This window comes from Drosophila willistoni, assembly GCF_018902025.1.
Source record: "Drosophila willistoni isolate 14030-0811.24 chromosome XR unlocalized genomic scaffold, UCI_dwil_1.1 Seg143, whole genome shotgun sequence".
NCBI classification, from domain to species: domain Eukaryota; kingdom Metazoa; phylum Arthropoda; class Insecta; order Diptera; family Drosophilidae; genus Drosophila; species Drosophila willistoni.
The window spans coordinates 4,211,384-4,233,302 of NW_025814056.1; the positions used below are offsets into that span (position 1 = coordinate 4,211,384).

A 21,919-nucleotide genomic window follows, 5' to 3' on the forward strand; every position below is an offset into this window, starting at 1 on the left:
CACTTTCAAAATAAGGTAAAAGTATTTAACCTACTTCAACAGCTCCTCCTACTTCTCCTCCTTGTCCTTCTTCTTCTCTCTTTAAGACACTCCTCCTATACAAATAGTAATCCTCCCCATACCCCCTATCTTCTATCGTTCGCTTGTCATTTACCAGTTTGACTTTCCATAGTCTTAAGCGCTTTTCATTGTAGGAAGTCCTAAGTCGGCAAGTCAATTTCAATTGCCGCTTAATTAATGAGGCACACGAGACACACCGCCAGCTGCCGCTGTCTTAGCCTGGCTCAATGCTCTTGCTGTTAGCCCGGTTAGCCATTGCTGCAAGGAAGTCGTCATAAGTTTTTTTTTTCTTTCTTTGCCATCTGAAAATGTGTGAAAATATCCATCCATCCATCGACAAGCAAACAGAAAAGTAAGAAAAACAAATTAAAATGTTTAACTATTTTACGAGAGTAGCGTAAATATTTTGATTAGTCCAGAGCAATACAATTAGAGAGCTAAGCAAATGGGGAGCAGCAGCAGCTGCAGCAACAAGAGCAGCAACTTAAGTTGCAGTTTACCACTTTTCCGTGTCTTGCAACATCTTGTGAGAGAGCGAGAGTATCTTTTGCTTTAACTATATGGCATATGATATGATTATGTGATTTGGCAATTTGCATTTAATTAATTTTTCGCTGCAGCTATTTATTATGTCAACGGCAGACGGCAAAAGACAACAGTGGCCAGATCATGATGACAGCTTGCCACTTGTGGCAAGAAACCAAACGAGAAAAGAAGAGAAATGCTTGAGGTAAAGAGGGAGGAGGCACTCAGTTTTAGCTGTTACCGAACCGAATTAAAGTGAATATTATTTGTTACCGTCCCAAAAGACAGACCGACCGACTGAGGGAGCGGAGCAATAGAGATTATGCCTTTTGCAATAGACAGTTATGTGTCAGTGAGACAGCAGCTCATTTTCCATATAATCTGACAGACAGATTGCGCAAAAAAATTAGGCTAATTATATAGAGAATTTACTTATCAAATTGGCATCATCATTGGAATAATATTATATGCAATATTTAAACTTTCTATAAGTCTTCTCGTTATGACTCTCTAGATGTGAAAGGTTGTGAAAAGAAACTTCAGCAGCAAAGTAAGAGTCTGAGGTGAGAGTTTAAATTAAAATTGATCAAAAATTAATCAATAAATGACATGAAGAATGAAAACTCGGAAAGAACATTAAGAGTTGTTTAGGAAATTTGGAAATTTAATTGTTGTAAATCAACTTTTTAATATGCATTTGTTAAATGATAGATTATCTAAATGAATGAAGTTTCCTTTAATTGTTGTAGCTACATACATATATACATACATACATACATACATATGTGCATACATCGAAATGTATAGCAAGTTCAATTCCCATTACTCATACGCCTCGTGTGCGTGATGGCAAAATGTTGGCAGCCGTTTTTTGTTTCTTTTTCTTTATTATAGCCATAAGTTCAATGCGCTTTGGCTTCTTCATTGCTTGCTACTCATTTTTCATGTTTTTGTTTTTTATGCTTTTGGTGGTTTTTGGTTTTATGTTTTATTGGTGAATGCGTTTTGCTGCGAAACAAATAAATTAATATAAATTGCATTTATGTATATATTTACGAGTTATATGCCCTGACTTTAAGCACTTGAGAGGTAATTTTCAATTAGATGCTGTAACAATGGACGCTGATGTTGCTGTTGCGCAAGCAATGAAGCTTGGCTTTAAAAGGATAACCAACTGCAACTGCAATTCCCACAACAAGATGCATGCGTCTTCTGAAACAATGAGACAAAATGTACGATGTATGTTTGCCTATACTGCTGCTGTTGTTGGTGTGTGTGTGTGTGTGTGTGTGGACAATGTTTCAAATGCAACAGCAGCAGCAGCAACTAAAACAGCAGCCAAAAGCCAAGTTAATGCATGTACTAAATGTCTAACGGTAAATATGAGTTACTAGGTAATTGCTTGAACTGCTTACCAGCAACAGCAACAGCAGCAGCAGCTGTTACATGCTCGCATGCTCATAACCCACAATTGACTGCAGCAGCAGCAGCAACAGCAGCAAACAGCAACAACATTTAACGTAGTTAAATGTGAGTCGCGTTTTGACTTTTCACTTTTTTGTGAGTGGAAATTGATTGAGTAGAGTGGCCCCTGTCTGGGTAAAAGTAAACCACATTTTGGCAAACAAAAAAAAAAAATAAATAAATAACCAAGCATGAACGAAAATGGGAGCAACAATTAAACTGAAAAAAAAAACAAAACTAACCAAAAATTAACACCTGCTGCCCGTTGGCCCAAAATATGTGAAAACTATATATTTTGTTGGTGTGTTTTTGTTTTTTTTTTTTTTTTTTGAGCAATCATTGGGAAAATTATGTTTGGGAATCTAAAGCAATAAATACGCAAAAGAAAGCAATTGATCATTTTAGATAACGACTTTATTGTTACTCTTTTGACTAATTAGAGAACAAATAATTGACACAAACATAATTGTTGAGACAAATGACATATTTTGCCTCAAAAAGTATGCAAGAGGCAAAAAAAAATACTCTTTATAAACAAACTTTAACTTTAAATTTAGTTTAACCCAAAAAAAAAAGGTTTTTAGCCACAGAATATTTAAAACGTTTTCTAGTTTTCAAAAACAAATTCTATAATGGCATAACATTTTATAGTCTTAATTTTACATTCACTTGTCTAACATTTGTGTGGTCTTCAATTCTTGTGCTTCTCAATCACAAACTTCACAAACAAGTCATAGAACCATGGATTTATTTCGGCGTCAAAAAAAATATTTATTTGCAATGAAATAGCATAGCAATTAAGTCTTTCACTCACATTTAAAAGTCGACCTTACCGCTATAAATAAGATGTATTTAACAAAATAAATCTGTAATATATCGTTAAATACAAATATCAAAATTATGTTACATTTAAGTTAAAAATGCTTATGTGGCATGATGCCTTAACCCTAGAATATCTCTCTCACAAATTAAATGTATATATCAAACTTAAGTGAATAAATGATTAAATGAATTAAAGATAGTATAGTAACTATTACCAGTGCATTTACTTGTTTATAAATATTAGATTTTATAAAAATAAAAATCATCCATATCTTTCCTTATTTAGCGTTTTCCATAAGTGCATAAGCATCAGTTCCAATTTATTAACATATTTGTGATACAAATGAAAATTCTAGATTCATAACAATAGTTGGAATAATTTTTTTTTGTTTTCTTTTTTTGGTGTATTGTTAGAGTATTTTTTAAATACAAAACTTGAGGCCTATCAAAATTTGTAATCAAACATTGCGTTCAATTTACGTCGCTTCGTTGCATTGCCAAATGGCTCGATGGTATGCCATGACGAAGAAATTTTTTTAAGGCTTTAGCTCCAACTTAAACTCTAATCCAGACACAGACTCACACACACACATACACACACATACATAAATACCAGACCAGAGCTAAAGCAGAGATGGTGGATTGAGGAGAAGTGGAAGTGAAGTAAAGTGGAGTGGAGTGAAGTTAAGTCGTGGAGTCGTGTGTGGCATGTGGCAGGTTGACTTTATGTTTGCTTTATATTTTTCCACCTGCTGCATCAACGCCAACGCTTGAACAGGGAACCAACAAACGATGACTACGACTCTATAAAGAGACATAGACCCCAGCAAAATCGTTGGCCATAATTAAGCATTTATTTTATTTGCCATATTTCTCTATTTACTCGGGCTTTTCGATTGGTAATCATAATGAAAAATGTCTCTGCTTTTTTTTTTTATTTTTTATTTCTGTGTGTGTATTTTTTTGTCAAATATAGCAATTAAAATTAGTCCCAAAGAGTCCAAGAAATCTACAGACGGGGCATCAACCTTTTGAAGCTGATGCTGTTGATGTTGATGAATTGAGTCCATGCCAAGTGGATGATGCAAATTCTCTGCAAAGTGGATGTATAATGAAAAATTAGAGCAAAAGACTGGGAATCAGATGACTTGCAGATGATGTGCAAAAATTTCCCAGATTGAACCGAAAAGTAAATAAGTTTCAAGGAGTTTCATTTGCCTCCAAAAAGAAAACCAAAGAAAAACTAGAGAGCCGGGGCTTACTTTTCTTCTATTACTCTATCCTTACCGAAATGCATTTAAGAGGAAAAATATTTGATCTTAAAAATCCGATTCGTTTTTATCGTAGAGGCAATGACAGCTATAAATAATTGTTTCCGACTTTGATGCTCTACGTAAGTTAATAGCCAAAGCTTTGTGACAATCGCACAAGAACCAAAATTATTTATGGACCAATTGTACCTATGAGATCTATATTATATAGTCATCCGATCACAATAATTAGTATGAATATTAAACTAATAAATATTCATTTTTATAACAATATCTTGGAAAATAACTAAGTTAATCATAAAAGTCGCAATTTTCGAATGATCGTTCATATGGAGGCTGTCTAATATGTTTGACCAATTTGGCTGAATCCGAGTTATAGAATAACTACAATATATAGAAGCTGACATCCAAAATTTCAGCGCCTAGCTTAAGCGGTGTAGATGGAGTTTGAGTTGATCCAGACTAACGGACAGAGGGTATGACCATATGAACTCATCTCGTTGTACTGATCAAGAATATATACATTTTTATACTACTACTATTTTTATACTATATATTTATATTTTAATATACTCTACTTTATATGGTTGGTAATATACCTTTTTGCAAGGGTATAAAAAGTGGCACATGGGAACAAAAGAGATTCAAGCATTTCACAGCGTTCAAAATCAAGGATTTCAAGTGGACTTCAGTATAAAGTAATTTGTAATCACACGAATCACTCAAAATATGAATTATTTTATATACACGTGTGAAGAAGCTTTCAATTAACACGATTTCATAATGAAATTTTGTTTAATTTTATAGTATAAAAATAACTGGCTGTTTTTGACATTTGTACACAACCATCAGTTGATTATCAGATATTTATGTATACACTTACAGTCTTGAATACTTTAGCGAGCTCCTCAAAACAGATAGAATGAAAGACTTCAAAATAGAGGTCAACCAATTACAAATATAAAATAGAAACGGTAAAATATTTAGGATTGAATATGAAACTACTGGGTATAAACAGCACACACAGACACTAATATAACTGAAGCAAATTGTAAGATAAGTACTCTAAGAATTCTAACAATACCATGAATATCAAGAATTTTAGAATGATTCAATCATCTAATGAGAAATATTATGAATTTGTATATCATTCAGTCATTCAATCATTAGATGACTTATTAATACTCAAAGACTTAGTCTGGGCTGTATAATACTCTTGTTCTCGATTTCGAACCGCGAATGAGGTGAAAGTGGTTCCACCGGGGTTAGTAAGGAAGTCATTTTTGTTTACATTTAGTAATAGAAAATAGAGTTTTTCAATAATTCAGTCATTGATTCGATCAACTGTGACGTCTACTTTAAGTTTTAATAAATTCCTTCAATTATCTAGTCAAATAAACTGTACTTAAAAGTTTTTGCATTCCAAAATTAAGTGCTCGTTGACAAGTATGTAGAAAAACTAAAGTTTTAAATATAGATTATACCAATTCATTATTCGATAGTTGATTCAAGATGATAAAACCTCTCGGGTGGGTCAAAAAGTATACATCACCTTATAAGTATTTTAGTTCGAAAATATTTTAAGTTAACTTAACTCCATTTTCTACCAAAATTCAAGGCCAATTGCAATTCGAAATTGCATTCAATTATCTTGAGAGCTTTAAATTCTTAAAAACAAAACAGTTTTTGTGTTAATTTAAAGTGTTTACAAATCGAAAGACCCTTCGAATCCATCATTAACTTGATATCCAACTACGACTTCAAATTGAATCGAATGTGTAGGAGCTCATGCTCATGCTCTGATGCCTAATTAGAGTTTGAGTGTTCCAAAAAATCGTTCAATTGAAAATTGACGTAAAAACTCAATGAGAAAATTTCCCAATCTAAGGCATTGCATTGTTATTGCACTTAACTTTGATTTGCCCCAGCTAATAATGAAAGACCCCCAAAAAACGAAAACAAACCAAAAAACACTACCCTCTGGCCGCAAAACAGAAGTTTTTTACTGCCCAAAATACAATACAACAGAAAACACTTAAATATTACAAAATGTTGTTGGTTTCTCAGTTCAATTTACAATTTAAGCAAAATTAGCGCATTAAAAGTTAACTATCAAAAGAGCTTGCCCAGCAGCAGCCACGAAAAATCATCAACCAACGTTGGATATTTGGGTCAAATGGCGTTTAATGAAAGGTATTTGAATATACCTGCAAGAAGGAAGACGATGACGACAACAACACAACGACGATGAGGAGGAGACGAAACAGCAAAAGACAATAAGTAAGGTAGTTGGGCAGGGTAGAGGGGGTTAAATTTATTAACAAACGAATTTCAACGTCAAGTTGTCACTTGGCCAAAGATTTTGCAACTTATCAAAGACATCAACACGAAATGCGTCTCTAAATGACACACAAACTAAACTAACCAAGTAGCAGTATAAATCCTGTGTATGCCAAACTAAAAAAACAATGGCAAACATCATCAGATCGGCCAGAAATTGAACTGTTTTACATTTACAGCGGACGCTGCTGCTGCTGCTGCTGCTGTTGCTGTTGCCGCTGCCACCGCTCACTTCAACAACAACTACTCCAAGCAGCGACGTCTACAAATTTTTGCTTTTTGACTTCGACTGCGGCATCGACGTCTGCAGTTCACTTTCTTCCTAACCATATATAAGCCATGGCTTTTCATTGCAACCATATTATTCAGTTGTGAAAAGCCGTTGCGTGCACCTCGTGTGGAACTTACAATCTTTACCAAAAAAAAAAGTTACAATTTGTTTTGTGATATCCGCAAAAAAAAGGAAAAATAAACAAAACGTATACTCGAAAACTACAAATAAATCAAATCCGAAAACGAAATATAATATAAAAATTTTAAAAATGGCCTTTAAGGTGAGCCACAAGCTGGAAGGATAATGTGTGTCGGTTAAAGATATCCTTTAAAATATTCCAGAAGACATTTGTGTTATTTTTTTTTTATTTTTGTTTTTTTTTTTTGTTTTTTTTTAGTTTTTTTTTCAAATGCAAATAATTTTTTGTTTTTTTTATCGAAGGATATATAATTAAGCAATCATAATGTAAAGGATTCTTATTTTTATAGTTTTGATCCTTTGGGCTAGAGACTTATTCAGCATTCGCGTTCTACTAAACAATGTGTTTTTTGAAAGCAAAAACCAAAAAGGTTTTATTACAAAACTTGAAAAATGTGCACACCAACTTAGTCAAATCCATCAGCGCCCAAGTTTAACAAAGAATTAATTATTCTTACTAAACTTTATTGGCAAACAGAACAAGAAAGAATGTGAATGTTATGGCATATATACTTACATCCTTTTGATGCTAGGCTTCTCATATCATATAAAACATTTTCTAATAATATTATCCTGAAGATTCAAACCAGATTTTAAGAATAGCTCAAGATTTACTTTATTATTACCAATTTGTTTAGCTTGAAAAGATGAATACCCAATATTTTCGTAGTAGGATAATAATGTGATGTAACACAACGATGAGAAAAATTTCATATTACTTGCCATTTCCTAATTGTAAATTATTCAGTTTTTTTGTTTTGTTTTGTTAACATTTCTTGGTTGAATTGCTTACCACAAGACCAAACCAAATATTTATATATACATATGTATATTCATGCAGATTTAGTTAGTTTAAAGAAAAGATTAGGCATAAAGTAAACACAAATAAAAACAATTAACTGCAAACGAGTCGAAGCTAACCACAAGTAAACACTTCATTAAAACTGCGGTAAAATGGTAAATGTGGCAGGGGTGGGGAAGGTAGAGGAGAAATTGGCCCCCTGACGGATGGATGTTGAATGGCTAACGCTAATTACCACACTTAAAATAATTAGTCATCCAATAATAATGAGTTTTGTTTTCGTCATTTTTCATCATATTGTTAATTCAATTATGCAATTACAGTTTTTGATTTTCGCATCGGTTTTGTGCCTCACTTTGGCCTATCCTTTGGATCATCATTATTATCATCAAGAGGATAGCCATGGCTATGAGCATTTGGCCCATGCCCATCAGGAGGTGGAAGATTATGGACATCAGCATCAGATTGAGCGCATCTCGTTGGGTGAAGAGCATGGCCATCATGAGCCTCAACACTACGAGCATCACGAGGATGAACATGTTGATTACTATGTGAGTAATAAAACCTTTTTAAGAGGGAGAATGATCTCTAAATAAAACGCTAATCATGTATCCACTTAACAATTCATTTAGGCTCCACCCAAATATGCCTTCAAATATGGCGTTAACGATTTCCACACCGGAGATGTAAAATCGCAGCATGAGACCCGCGATGGTGACACCGTCAAGGGTCAATACTCCTTGGTTGAGCCCGATGGTTCCATTCGCACTGTGGACTATACTGCCGATAAGCACAATGGCTTCAATGCTGTGGTCCATAAGACTGCCCCTGTCCATCATCATGAGGAACTGCACGAGCATCATTATTAAATCCAATTTAAAAAGCAAAGCAAATCAACTTTCAACACTAACTGAAAAGAATTAACCAATCAATGGTTAAAAATTTTTTTACCCTAGAGTTAGCCAAATTGTTCATCATATCAGCAACGATCGACCATGAAATCAGAAATCAGCTTCATATCTCTTAATTAGGACATCATACAAGCAATACTATACTATAATGTTCTCCACATTTTTTTTCACGACTTACGAATCACAAGCATATATTTATATATATGTGTGTATTTTTTTTTATCATTTCTGTGATAGCAAATAATTTCTATATTTTCTCAACTTCAAACTTGATCCTTAGTCACTATCATCTATTCTACACAGACACACAAACACATCAACATCAAGCAAGGACTGTCATCAACTCAGACTATAAACTATAAAACTATATTAACTATATATTCTATGATTAAATGAAAGAAAAAAACATATACAGAGAAATGTAAATTTTTGTATAATAATAAAGAAAAATGTGAATTATGTACTTTTTATAAAATCAAATCAACTTGACCATGTTTTTCATTTATTGCAATCATTGAACTTAAACTTTTTGCCAAACAAATCTAACTGGTTTATGCCGTTTTATCAATTAAATAAGACAAATGTGTCTTTTTTTTGTATTGCCAAAGACATTTTCCGCAAAAACAAGTTCGAATTCGAGTTTGATGCAATGCGTTTTTTCTTTGGATATTATATAAGTTGTATTTGGAAAAGTTACTTAAAAATTTTTAAAAATGCTTCCTTAATGATAAAGAAAAAGTGATTTGTTGTTGATGCTTGAAACCAGAAATCGGTAATTTCCTAAAATTATTTGAAAATCAAGCGCCAAAGCACTAGAACGATAAATCGATGGTGATGGACAAAAGAATGCTATCGATAATTGACTTAAAATTCTATCATCGTTTGCTCAGCTCTACTCTGGGAAGTGGAAAAGGAAAATGATAAACTGAAATCTATGAAAAATGCTGGAGAAAAACAAATATGTGCCGCGTGTAAATCAAGTGAGTTGCATTTGTCCTGACCCTTTGAAAATGTAATGTACATTGTTATCCATCTGCCAGATAGACGCCATTTATCTAAATAAGGATATAACCCGGCTAATTCGAGACAATTTACTGGACAACCTTCAGGCCATATCAGTAAGCGTAAAATATAACTGAAAGCAAAACATACATGATAAAACCATTATCTTTTCTTGCCCTATATAGCCAGTGCTGTTCGTTAAGATTCAACCTGAATTAGATTTAATTATTCAATCTGCTATTTGGTTTGGTTCAGTGGGAAAACGCTGCTCAAGCTTTGGCCAACAATTGCTGGTATTGGCTTACGATGCCGAAAAGTTGACAGTTTCTAGGCTGGTGCTGCACTTTGCCCTCACTGTGCTGCCGGGCTATATAAAGAGCTGGGAGGAGAGGCGTCTGTCACATCGTGTGGAATGGTTTAGCCAAATAATAAGATGGGCCGAGAATAGCGCCTTGGTCTTAAACATTCTCAACTATTTTCGCTTTTTGAAGACTGGTCGAAAACCGACGTTAGTTGACTATTTACTTGGCCTAGACTATATTAGTTTAAGAAATAATCAACGCAGGGATATAGGTTATAAGTACCTAACACGTGAGCTGCTCTGGGGAGGATTTATGGTGAGTAGATGATAATAAACATTACTTTTAGTTACCAATATAGGATTTTTAATTCACAGGAAATTCTTGGTTTGGTTTTGCCTATCATAAACTTTCGAAAAATCCATCGTTTACTTAAGACTTGGGTGTTTGGCCAAACAGCGAGTGGTCGCCGATCAAGTCATGTATTCCTGGCACCCAAAATGACAATGGGTACCACTTGTACCTATTGCGGGGAACGGCCCACGTTGCCCCATCACATGGGATGTGGTCACATATATTGCTATTATTGCCTAAGTGCAAATATATTAACCGATTCCAATTTTTCTTGTACCAAATGTGGAGCTTCCTGTACGGAGGATAAAGTCCAAAGTGTTTAACTATTTGTTATAGGTATGCATGTGAGTTACGTTTTTAAAGGATTTTTATTCTAATAAGACTTTTGTAAAAATGAAAATATACACAAACATTTTATAATTGGCGCTGTTTTTGAAGTACGTATCAAGTGGCCAGGGGTGGATGGCATTTAATCAAATATCGATTATGGTTCCCAGTACCCGCAGATTCCGATATTTTGATCTTACGAGCAGAGATAGATGATTCCGGTTCCGATACGTATCCCTGGTTTTATTTGCCAAGTGAAGTGACAACGCGTTGGTTAGTTTTGTAAGTTTACCGGTTTAATAATTGAGTTAATGACCAAAAAGTGTTCATTCAAATTCAAAAGGGCTTACAGTTTTCAGAGAAGGTAATACACACGTGAAATTAAGACGTATAAAACAAAAAACCTTGCAGAGAAAACTGACCAGAAAAGCGCGCCAAAATAAATTACTGTCAGCTGTTGCATCCAAGCATAAGCATTGCCACCTTACGCAACGAAGCTAGCGCAGATATAAAAAGTAAGTTGTTAAATATTTAATTAGTGTAAACTACTTGCTAAATAGTTAATAACTTTAGTATTTTAGTTATAATTCATTTATTTATTTATTAAGAAACATAGCAGTATGATTTGTTGTCTTAAAACAGCTGCCATTAAACTAGGTGGCAACGCTCTCATTTTGTTATTATCTCATTTTTCGTTTGCGAACTGCGCATTATACGCCTTTGTTCTGAAAAAAAAATTATTAAATTAAATATTTGCAAGAGAAACTCACCTGAAACATACCAAACGCAAAAAATTAAACTGCCAGCCAATAAAATCATTGCATAATTAACAATAAAACGAATTGTAAACTTGCTAAAAACAATAACAACAACGAGAAGGAGAAGGAAAACAAACAAATCAGAGAAAAGAGACGGAGACAAAGAAAAATAGTGAACAAATTACTTGAAAACAACAACAAGCCCAACTACAACGAAATTGCGCATATTTTCGTGTTGTGGGGCCAGCAGCTCAGCTGATTTCACATATCAAGGTCAGTAAGGTGGCGGCGAAACAATTGCAATTACGAGAAATACCATTATCAAACTCAATTCAAATTCCAGAAGACATAAAATCAAAATGTTGGACCTGGAAATAGTACCCGAGATCTCGCTAGGCTGCGATGCCTGGGAGTTTATCTTGGGCATGCATTTCTCCCAGGCAATAGCAATCATTCAGTCCCAAGTGGGCATCATCAAAGGTGTCCAGGTGCTCTATTCGGACACAAATCCCTTGGGGGTAGATATTATAATCAATTTGCCTCAGGATGGTGTTCGCCTGATCTTTGATCCAGTTGTACAGCGCCTAAAAACCATTGAGGTGTTCAACATGAAGTTAGTGAAACTGAAATACGGCGGAGTCTACTTTAATTCACCTGAAGTGCTGCCAAGCATAGAGCAAATCGAGCATTCATTTGGAGCCACCCATCCTGGTGTATATGATGCAGCCAAACAGCTTTTTGCCCTACATTTTCGTGGATTGAGCTTCTATTTCCCAGTCGACAGCAAACTGCATTCAGGCTATGCACACGGTTTGGGCTCTCTGGTGTTCCTTAATGGCGCCTCGCCTGTGGTCTCCAAAATGTCTCTGTATGCAGGCAGCAATGTGTCCGAAAATCGTGCCCCTTCACTGCCGTTGGCCTGTTATCATAGACAAATGTATTTGGAATCGGCTACTGTGATGAGATCTTCGTATGGTCATACAAAAGGTTTGAAGCTGAAACTTTTCACCGAAGGTTCAGGACGAGCTTTGGAGCCCAGGCGACAATGCTTTACCAGGGAACTACTTTTCGGAGATAGCTGTGAAGATGTGGCCACCAATTTGGGTGCCCCCAACAGAATATTCTTCAAGAGTGAGGATAAAATGAAAATCCACAGCTCGAGTATCAACAGACAGGCACAGAGCAAACGCAGTGACATCTTCTTCAATTACTTCACCCTGGGCATAGATGTTCTCTTCGATGCGCGCACACAGACCTGCAAGAAATTCATCCTGCATACCAATTATCCCGGACACTTTAATTTCAATATGTATCATCGGTGTGAGTTTCAATTCCAGTTAGAATCGGATCACCCCATTGGAGGCGGCACCAATGCAAGCGACAATAACCTCGATCTGGTTACGCCCACAAAAACAGATTATGTCAATCTAACTGCTTATACCAAATGGGATGAGATAAGTGGCTCGCTGGCAACTTCCGAGCGTCCTGTGGTCTTGCATCGTGCCAGCTCAACGAATACAGCAAATCCCTTCGGTTCGACCTTCTGCTATGGCTATCAAGATTTGATATTTGAAGTGATGCCCAACAATCATATAGCTTCGGTTACTTTATATAATTCAGCACCACCGCGGCAGCCAGCCCATTCCTGGCAGCAGCACAAAATGCAAGATATACGCCTAACAGTGGCCTAAATTTTTGATTTCCCAATTAACTCAATCAATCAACAAATTTGCTGCTAAAAAACAAGAAAAACAAAACAAAAAAAAAAACAAAAACATTTAACCGAGGATGTGGGCTCTATGATGCTTGTCATCTCATCGTATATACATACATACATACATATATCGTCGTGTTCTAACTTTTAAGCCACACACACACAAATGATCTAACCTAGGCTTAAATTAGTTACATAAATATACAAATATATATCTTAAATATATATAGAATTTCTATTTTGTAAGATAAGTAACTAAACAATTGCAATTCAATTTGATCTGATCCGAATTCTCTTATAATTTTCATATTCCACCACATTTTGTTTCAACTCTTGACCCTACGACTCATCGTAAAATTAATAACTAATTTAGCCTTGTAATTTTAATGAAAAAAAAACAAATATTAACATAACAAATTGCATGTCGTTAAAATATTTCAATATTTTTAAGCTCAAACACACGTGTATTTCTCTTTAAAAAAGAAACAAACAAAAAAATTATCAAAAAATCTAAAGAAACAACAAAAAAAAAAAACATTATTATATATATAAATATATAGCAATAAGGTTTCGACAAAACAAATATCAAAATGTTTTCTCATTTGGTCTTGTGGTATAATTAATTCGAAACGGTTTTTATATGTATTTCAAATTTTCAGTTTATCCAGAATGCCAGAACAAACGACAACTGAAGAATCCCAGGCAACTCGTGCAATACCCACCTATGATGCCAATATATTACCCGATATGTTGCCCGTCTATTATAGACGTCTTTTTCCACATCTTCCTTTTTATCGTTGGTTGTCCTATGGTCTATGTAAGTTTCACTGTCCATTTTGAGGTAATTGTAAAATTATTCTAATCATCTATAATTTCAGCTGAGGATAGTATTTTCTGCAATCGTGAGATTTCATTCACACTTCACGATGATATTTACATACGATATCTCTGTTTTGAAACGCAAGCTGAATTGGAGAAGGAAATATGTTCGCGTAATCCTTATAAAATTGATATAGGACCTGTAATGAATACAAAACCAAAGAATTTCCGTGCTGGTGGTTTGTCGCCCGTCCAACGTGAATTGGTCTTTGATATCGATATGACGGACTATGATGATGTGCGCACTTGCTGTTCGGGTGCAGAAGTATGCCTGAAATGTTGGAAATTTATGGTCCTGGCTGCGCGTATTTTAGATCAAGCACTACGTGAGGATTTTGGCTTCGAACACATTTTGTGGGTCTTTTCGGGACGTCGTGGCATACATTGCTGGGTCTGCGATAAACAGGCGCGTCATCTGGATACCCGTGGACGAGGTGCTGTGGCAGAGTATTTGAATATTATCAGTTATGTGAATGTGATGGGCACTAATGCGGCCAGATGTCAGCTGGGCGATCGCACGCATCATAGTGTGAAGAGAGCTTTGAAATTAGTGGAGCCCTTATTTGAGGAAATCATTTTAGAGGATCAGAATCTCTTTGGCACTCCCAAAGGTTTGAGCAAGCTTCTCCTCATGATTTCCGAGGACAGTGCACGCAATGAACTTGAATCCTATCTGCAGAAGACACACGAAGACGGCGCCCATTCGCGTTCCATTTGGGAGAGTTTCGTCCGATATGCCAACTCAATGAGAACCAGCGGTAATGTTCTGTGGAGTCGCAAACTTAAGCATATCGTAGAAGAGGTACAATTATGTCTACTCTATCCCCGATTGGATATCAATGTAACCAAGGGTTTCAATCATTTACTCAAATCGCCATTCTGCATTCATCCTGCAACGGGCAAAGTTTGCGTTCCCTTCAGTCTCAGCGCTGTGGCTAAATTTGATCCAACTACAGTGCCGACAATAGCTCAACTCTTGCACGAGATAAATGCGTTTGATGACAAGACCAAAATGGATCAGGAGGCCCCAGAGGATAAGAGTCGCATCAAGGATCACAAGAAAACAAGCATGTTCAAAGGTGTGGTGGTATTCGAAGAGTTCCTACGGAAACTGGAACGTGAATGCAACCAATCCAAATCCAGTAACATGGACTTTTGAGTATCAATTAAGAATAACTAACTGTTTATAAGAATCAATAGGAATTAAGGAAATAAATGCCAGAGATGCAAATTTTTGAATGTTAACTTCTTTTACAAAACGATCGTTAAAGGGGAGTTAGTCTACGAACTAGTTCTTCGAAAAGGTTCACCACGCATCTAGTTTCAAGGGTCTCAATTCGTTGCAGTTTTTCGGTTGCTATGGAAGCTTTGTAAACAAAACAAAAGAGGAAAACCACCTTGCAAGAAACCAACCAAGAAACAACACATACAGACATTTTATTTAAAATGCAGTTGCAATAGAAGATCAAGGAAAATGCGTGGAGTGCTGAAATGGCTAGAACGCATTGAGTTTCCCAATGCCAAGGAGGAGGAGACCAGGTAAAGTGACTTAGTCTCTTGTCCCTCTCGCTCTCTCTTTTTAACTCACTCCCTTTTGCCCTTCTCATTCTCCTTACTCCTTACCAAATTGAAGTGTCCATAGCGTTTGCTATGCTCCCGATGGCAGTCAATTGGTAGTTGCCGCTGGGGAACGTCTTTTGATCTATGATCCCACCGATGGATCTCTGCTAAATACTCTTAAGGCTCACAAGGATACTGTAAATTGTGTGGCCTATTCTAGAGATGGCAAACGTTTCGCTAGCGGGGCGTCTGACAAAATGGTGATTGTATGGTCACCTCAATTGGAAGGTCTTTTGAAGTACTCGTAAGTGATCCCTTGCCAACTCAAAATAAACCCGCTGAGTAAATTACATTTCACATACTTTCTGTTTTGCAGCCACGGCGATTCTATTCAATGCATGAGCTTTAATCCCGTCTCGCATCATTTGGCCTCCTGTTCCAGCTCAGATTTTGCTTTTTGGTCGGCAGATCAGAAGGCAGTGCAGAAGTATAAGATCTCGTCCAGGGTTAATGGTTGCTCTTGGACCAATGATGGTCAATATTTGATTCTGGGTCTGGCAAATGGTTCGATTTCGATCCGAAACAAACTCGGCGAGGAAAAGGGACGCATCGATCGTCCAGGAGGAGCACAGAGCACTGTTTTCAGTGTTCAGTGCTGTCCGGCTGGTGCCAATGGAGGAGGTTCTGCTGGCGGTAATGTAGACACAATAGGAGTGGTTGATTGGAGTCAATCATTGTCATTTCATACACTCAGTGGTCAGATGATAGGCAAGGAAAGAGCCCTGGGCTTTGATCCGTTGTGTCTGCAATACTTCCCCAATGGTGAATTTTGTGTGGTCAGTGGATGCACTGGTAGCCTTCACTTTTTCACCCGAGAGGGAGTACGCCTGGGTATATTGGGTGACAATTTCGAATCTTGGATATGGTCGGTGGCCGTGCATCCTAATGGCCAATCCTATACCATTGGCTGTCAAGATGGCACCTTGGCCTGCTTCAATATTGCCTCCAGCACAGTTCATGCCTTATATCGGGAGCGTTATGCCTTTCGTGAGAATATGTGCGATGTCATTATACAACATTTGATCTCTGGCCAAAAAGTTCGAATTAAATGCCGTGATCTAGTACAGAAAATAGCGATCTATCGCAATCGCTTGGCCGTTCAATTACCTGAGCGTGTTGTGCTCTATGAGCTGAGCTCTGGAGAGGATCAGCCCATGCACTACAAGGTCAGAGAAAAGATTCAACAGAAATTCGATTGCAGTTTGCTGGTGGTTTGCGGCCGTCACATTGTCCTGTGCCAGGAGAAGCGTTTGCAGTGTTTGGATTTTTTCGGCTCACTACAGCGCGAATGGATTATGGATTCGTTCATTAGGTACATTAAAGTCACTGGTGGACCAGCTGGCAGAGAAGGCCTAATGGTGGGCCTAAAGAATGGTCAAGTTTTTCGTATATTCCTCAACAATTCTCTGCCCCTGCTGATCACAACAGCTGTTTCGGCGGTTCGCTGTTTGGATATCAATTCGAATCGCAGCAAAATCGCTGTAGTAGATGACGCTGGACGTCTGGTGGTAAGAGATATCGTCAATGACACCATCCTTTATCAGGATTCTGGGGTTAACAGTGTGACCTGGAACACCCATTTGGATAGCATGCTATGCTACACGCATACAACGGGCGGATTAAGTGTTCGTGTGGGCAATCTACCACCACGTGCACCACAGAATATGCATGGCGTTGTGGTGGGCTTATGTGGAGCGACTGCATTTTGCCTACGCGGAAATATTATGCATAATACTCCATTGGCTCTTGGAGCAACCATGTGGCAGTTCATTGAGGCCGGACTCTTTGAGTAAGTTTGAGATCAGTTTGATTTTAAAATATGCAAAAATTAACTTTCCCCATTTGTTTTTTACAGGGAAGCCTATCAGGTGGCCTGTTTGGGTGTTACCTCAAGTGACTGGGAGGGCTTAGCCCAATCCTCGCTAGAAGCTTTACACATTAATATTGCACTGCGTGCGTATGTGAAAGTACGAAATCTACCGTGGCTCAAGTTAATTGGTGAATTGCGTGAACAGCAGCAACGTTCGTCGGTGTCCAAAGAAGTCCTCCTCGCCGAGAACTGTGCCTTCTCGGGGAAATTCAAGGAGGCAGCTCGTCTCTATCTCAAATGTGGTCAATCGCAGCGTGCCTTGGAGATGTATACCGATTTGCGAATGTTCGATCTGGCCCAAGAGTATCTTAAAGATGGTTCCGACCAGGAGAAAAGAGAATTGGTACGCAAGCGTGCTGAATGGGCTTATGCCGTAAAAGAGCCGAGAGCAGCAGCAGAATTGTTACTCTCGGCGGGTGAACATCAAAAGGCCATTGATATAGTGGCCGAACAGGGATGGGCCGATGTGTAAGTCAACTCAAAGATAATGAAATTATACCTATGCTGATTCGAGCTTCTTTTCTGTTTAGTCTTTACGACATTGGCCGACGTCTGAGTCTCAGTGAACGTGAAGCCCTTGAGTCTGTGGCATTCAATTTAAAAAACTTGAAAGCATTGCCCTTGGCAGCGGAGGTCTTCAAGAAACTTGGCAATGAGGCTCAAGTGGTGCAACTTCATGTGGAAGTGCAAGATTGGCCGGAAGCCTTTCGTTTGGCCGAATCTTTGCCAGAGTTAATGCCGCAAGTCCATTATCAGCATGCCCAGTGGCTGGCTGAAACAGATCAGTTCATTGAAGCGCATCAGGGTGAGGAGAATTTATATTTTATAGATTTTATATAAACAAACGAAACTTACTTATAATTACCTACTCTATTATAGCTTACCTAAAGGCTGGGCGAACTAAGGATGCCAACAGGCTATTGAAACAGTTAAGCAACTCGGCCATAGCAGAAGAACGTTATTTGGATGCCAGTTACTTTTATTGGCTAATGGCCAAGCAATATTTAGATATCTATCATGATAAAGAGTGGGTTTTTTTGTTTTTGTGTTTTTTTGGTTTGGTTTTGTAAATCAAATGGCATTTATTTGTTTTAGGGATCAGCAACCCATTGATCATCACCTGAATGAGTACAAAAATCATTTACGCATAGCCAAGGTCTATTATGCCTTTAGTGTCATCTATAATTATATGAAAGAACCCTTCACTACACACTCCCCAGTGAGTTTATTTAATGTCAGTCGGTTCATTATCAATGAAGTGGAGCACAAGGGTGTGCCCAAAGGAGTTAGCATGTTGTAAGTATGATTTATAATTCTAAGTTCTAAACAAAACTTTTAATCCTTTTTACTTCTGTTTTAGTTCGATTCTATTCACTTTGGCCAAACAGGCCAAGTTTCTGCAAGCGAATAAATTGTGCCTGCTTATTAATAAGAGATTGCAATCCTTAAAGCCTCCAGCCGGAGTGCAGGAACAGATTGATGTAGGAATTGCATATGATTAGTTTTGTTTATTGTTTGATTTGATTTCGTTTTATTTGCAGTTAAACTTCTTGAACAGCAAAGCCTGTAAGATTGGGTTCAATGATCCGGAAGAACTATTACCTTTATGCTATAAATGCTCAAATTATAGCCAACACTTGAATAGCAATTGCTGTCCCACCTGTCGGCAGGATTATATTTTCTCATTTGTTTCATTTGGTTAGACTTGATTGATTAATTGATTATTTTATACATTATTTTTAACGAACGCATTTCTTTAACAGAGATCTTACCTTTAGTACAATTTTATCCGGAAGTGGATATCACAGATTTAGAGGCGGAGCGTCTATTGTTGGCACCATCTAAAAGTCCAGAAGATGCAGATCCTTTCAGTGAAGATGTGGCTAGTGCATTGCCTTTAAGTTTGGATCGGACTGCATTAAGAGCCATTGATCCGAATCATGTGCTCATACTTAAGCGTCGGAACAAGAATGTGAGGAATATATATTATCGAAATATATTGCCAGATCTGCAAGTCACCTATTGTCCTCAATGTTTGCTGGTAAGTTTTTGAAGCAACGACTTTTATTAGTTTTTCCAATGACCCTGATCTTTGTTTTTACATTCGATCTTTTTAGCTATTCTATGCTGAGGATTTTGAACTGCAGGTTCTGCAGAAGGGACATTGTCCCTTTTGTCGTACAGCCTCAGAGAAACTTATGGAAGACTTTTGATGAAGCACGCCTTAAAGTACATTTTTTAGTTAAATATATTTATATATATTTATACAAATAGGATCACATAGTAGACTTTGTACAATTTTTTCTTTAGTTTATGACCAAGTTTCCTCTTGATATCGACGCCTCTTTATCATCTCGTCTATATAGTCCGAGTCCCCATCCAGTGACTCAATAAATGCCTCCTTTACAGATTTGGGCATGCTGTTCGAACTGCCCACGACATAGACCGAGGCATTTTGTTTCTTAATTAGGTCGCTTATATGTTCTTTCTGTTGCTTAATTAAATGCTGCACATAGACTTTATCTGCACCATCTCGTGAAAAGGCAAAATGACTCTCTATGAGTCCAACTTCCAACCACTTATTGAAATCATCTTCGAAATGAAAATCGGACGTTTTATTGCGACAGCCAAAAAACACAACCAGTGGGCCAATTTCACAACCCTCGGCGATCTTGGCATGAGCACGTTGTTGCAACAGACACCGCAATGGAGCTATACCAGTGCCAGTAGCAACCAAAATCATTGGTGTAGTTAAATCTTTGGGCCATGTCATTGTGGCTGGTTTAATGGCTCCCTTAATGATGATACCACTAGGTAAGTTTTTCATCCAATTAGAGCATAGACCAAGGCGGGGAGACTGTAATATGGTCTTATATTGAACTACAGCCACCAGTAGATCTAGACTTCTTGTTGATGAGTCCGAGGCTATGGAAAAGCTACGTGTCTGTATTAAGGGCATCATTTCGAATAGCTGTTCCAGAGTAAGACGCGCGGTAGCATTGGGAAAGTCTTGCAAGACTTCCAATATCCACCGACGTGGGCGATTCACATAGCTAATAAGATCTTCTAGACCTACAGCTGTACTAAACTCCAGCAGTTTCGTTTGCTCCATTTCATCGGTGCAGTTTTGAGCCAGCACCTCAAAAAATCTTTGTCTAGGTCTTGCACACAAATCCCAAACATATTTGGCGGCATTTCTCAACGAAATGGATGAAGCATAAGCCTGTGGTAAGACCAAATCCGAATGAGATTGGGTCACTCGTACCACAGTGGCTGGGCCGAATCCAAGATTATATTCGCTAAGGATTTCGAAGAACTTTTCTACATTTTCCATACTATTGTGGGGTTGAAGTTCCACTATGTCGCCAGGCTGCCAGGTAAGTATCTGATCCGGGGATTCATTCACGAGTCTCAACAGGCGCACATCTTGGAAATGATTTTCGGGTGTTGTTCGAGAATTTTCCTCTAGGACAAAATTGTGAGACACATGCTTTTGGTTCCACAACAGTTTATTCTCGTGATCTTGCAGCTGCACTTGCGGTGAAGAATCTCTCTCTAACAAATACTTGTTAACAGCTAGCGATTGATTTCTTTTACCAAGGCCCAGAGTGGATTTCAAAGATATCCATAAACCCTCTATCCAGGGCAAAGAGGCCCCCAAATAACCATAATCGTGCTGATCGTCACATAAGCCTAAAGGGCACACAGGTACTGCTCCCAGATTTTGTAGACGTTTATCCAATTTCTTGGCTGCAAAATTGAATTTGGTGTAACTGGAGTCACCCAATCCAAGGCAAGCGTATTGCATGTGCATTAATGAAGTCTTGGGCAAACTACGCTTTAACAGAAACCGCCAAGCCTGTTTCATAGTATCCGGCTCAACGCCATCACCAGTAGTGGCTACAACAAATACCACAAGGTGCTCTCCGACAAGTTGTTGGATGTCGTAATCCTCGATGGAGACCACTGGTCCAGCAAAGCCCCATTGTCGAGACTCCCTCCAGATTTGTTCTGCCACATCTTGAGCGGTGCCGGTCTGGCTCGCGTAGAGTATCAATAGGCGCATTTTAAGTTACAAAACGAAAACAAAAATGAATGAATGAACAAACACGTCCGTAAAGGTAGCAACGATGTTAAATTAGCGACGGTCCTCTGTTAACCCTCTGTTAACTTTTTTGCAATTTTTAATTTTTTTTTTTCATTTAGTATTTTTTTGAATGAAATAAACTTTTATTTTGTCAAAATCTATTGATTTAACTAGTTTTTGGGAGGTTTTAAAAGTTCCTAGTATTAAAACTTTGCACTGGAAAAATCAGCTCCCCACATTGTGGAGCATAGCTCCACTCAGCATCACCGTAAATAGTGTAATGCACAATACGCCAAAATGAGCGCCACATATCCAAGAAAGTCTCCAGAAAGTTATATTAAA

The 21,919-nt window shown here is 37.5% G+C and overlaps 6 protein-coding genes across 7 annotated transcripts; 5 read left to right on the forward strand and 1 right to left on the reverse strand.

Annotated features, from left to right (window-relative positions):
• Positions 1-8,067: 8,067 nt before the first annotated feature.
• On the forward strand, positions 8,068-8,655 carry LOC6645300 (histidine-rich glycoprotein). Its single transcript, XM_002067970.4, has 2 exons — positions 8,068-8,307; positions 8,389-8,655. Exons 1-2 carry the CDS (start codon positions 8,068-8,070, stop codon positions 8,623-8,625), a joined length of 477 nt encoding a protein of 158 aa, XP_002068006.2. The 3' UTR covers positions 8,626-8,655.
• Positions 8,656-9,557: 902 nt separating this feature from the next.
• LOC6645301 (peroxisome biogenesis factor 2) lies at positions 9,558-10,742 on the forward strand. The gene is made up of 4 exons (XM_002067971.4): positions 9,558-9,647; positions 9,708-9,785; positions 9,855-10,286; positions 10,346-10,742. The coding sequence occupies exons 1-4, from the start codon at positions 9,609-9,611 to the stop codon at positions 10,643-10,645; spliced, it is 849 nt and encodes a 282-aa protein (XP_002068007.4). The 5' UTR covers positions 9,558-9,608; the 3' UTR covers positions 10,646-10,742.
• Positions 10,743-10,881: 139 nt separating this feature from the next.
• On the forward strand, positions 10,882-15,231 carry LOC6645227 (DNA primase small subunit). Its single transcript, XM_002067973.4, has 3 exons — positions 10,882-11,164; positions 13,781-13,938; positions 14,000-15,231. The coding sequence occupies exons 2-3, from the start codon at positions 13,791-13,793 to the stop codon at positions 15,157-15,159; spliced, it is 1,308 nt and encodes a 435-aa protein (XP_002068009.1). The 5' UTR covers positions 10,882-11,164; positions 13,781-13,790; the 3' UTR covers positions 15,160-15,231.
• Positions 11,328-13,606, forward strand: LOC6645302 (PHAF1 protein CG7083). 2 transcript variants are annotated; one of them, XM_002067972.4, is made up of 2 exons: positions 11,328-11,680; positions 11,751-13,606. In XM_002067972.4, the coding sequence occupies exon 2, from the start codon at positions 11,767-11,769 to the stop codon at positions 13,096-13,098; it is 1,332 nt and encodes a 443-aa protein (XP_002068008.1). In that variant the 5' UTR covers positions 11,328-11,680; positions 11,751-11,766; the 3' UTR covers positions 13,099-13,606. The 2 variants fall into 2 exon arrangements, with proteins under 2 accessions (XP_002068008.1, XP_023033323.1); XM_023177555.2 differs by having other exon boundaries at positions 11,410-11,680; positions 11,754-13,606.
• A 105-nt stretch (positions 15,232-15,336) lies between the features above and the next one.
• LOC6645228 (intraflagellar transport protein 122 homolog) lies at positions 15,337-19,956 on the forward strand. Its single transcript, XM_002067974.3, has 11 exons — positions 15,337-15,539; positions 15,634-15,864; positions 15,937-17,409; positions 17,476-17,958; positions 18,021-18,295; positions 18,370-18,517; positions 18,586-18,786; positions 18,851-18,971; positions 19,032-19,188; positions 19,254-19,531; positions 19,608-19,956. Exons 1-11 carry the CDS (start codon positions 15,475-15,477, stop codon positions 19,701-19,703), a joined length of 3,528 nt encoding a protein of 1,175 aa, XP_002068010.1. The 5' UTR covers positions 15,337-15,474; the 3' UTR covers positions 19,704-19,956.
• LOC6645229 (NADPH-dependent diflavin oxidoreductase 1) lies at positions 19,533-21,679 on the reverse strand. Its single transcript, XM_002067975.3, has one exon. The coding sequence runs from the start codon at positions 21,554-21,556 to the stop codon at positions 19,802-19,804; it is 1,755 nt and encodes a 584-aa protein (XP_002068011.1). The 5' UTR covers positions 21,557-21,679; the 3' UTR covers positions 19,533-19,801.
• Between the last annotated feature and the right edge of the window lie 240 nt (positions 21,680-21,919).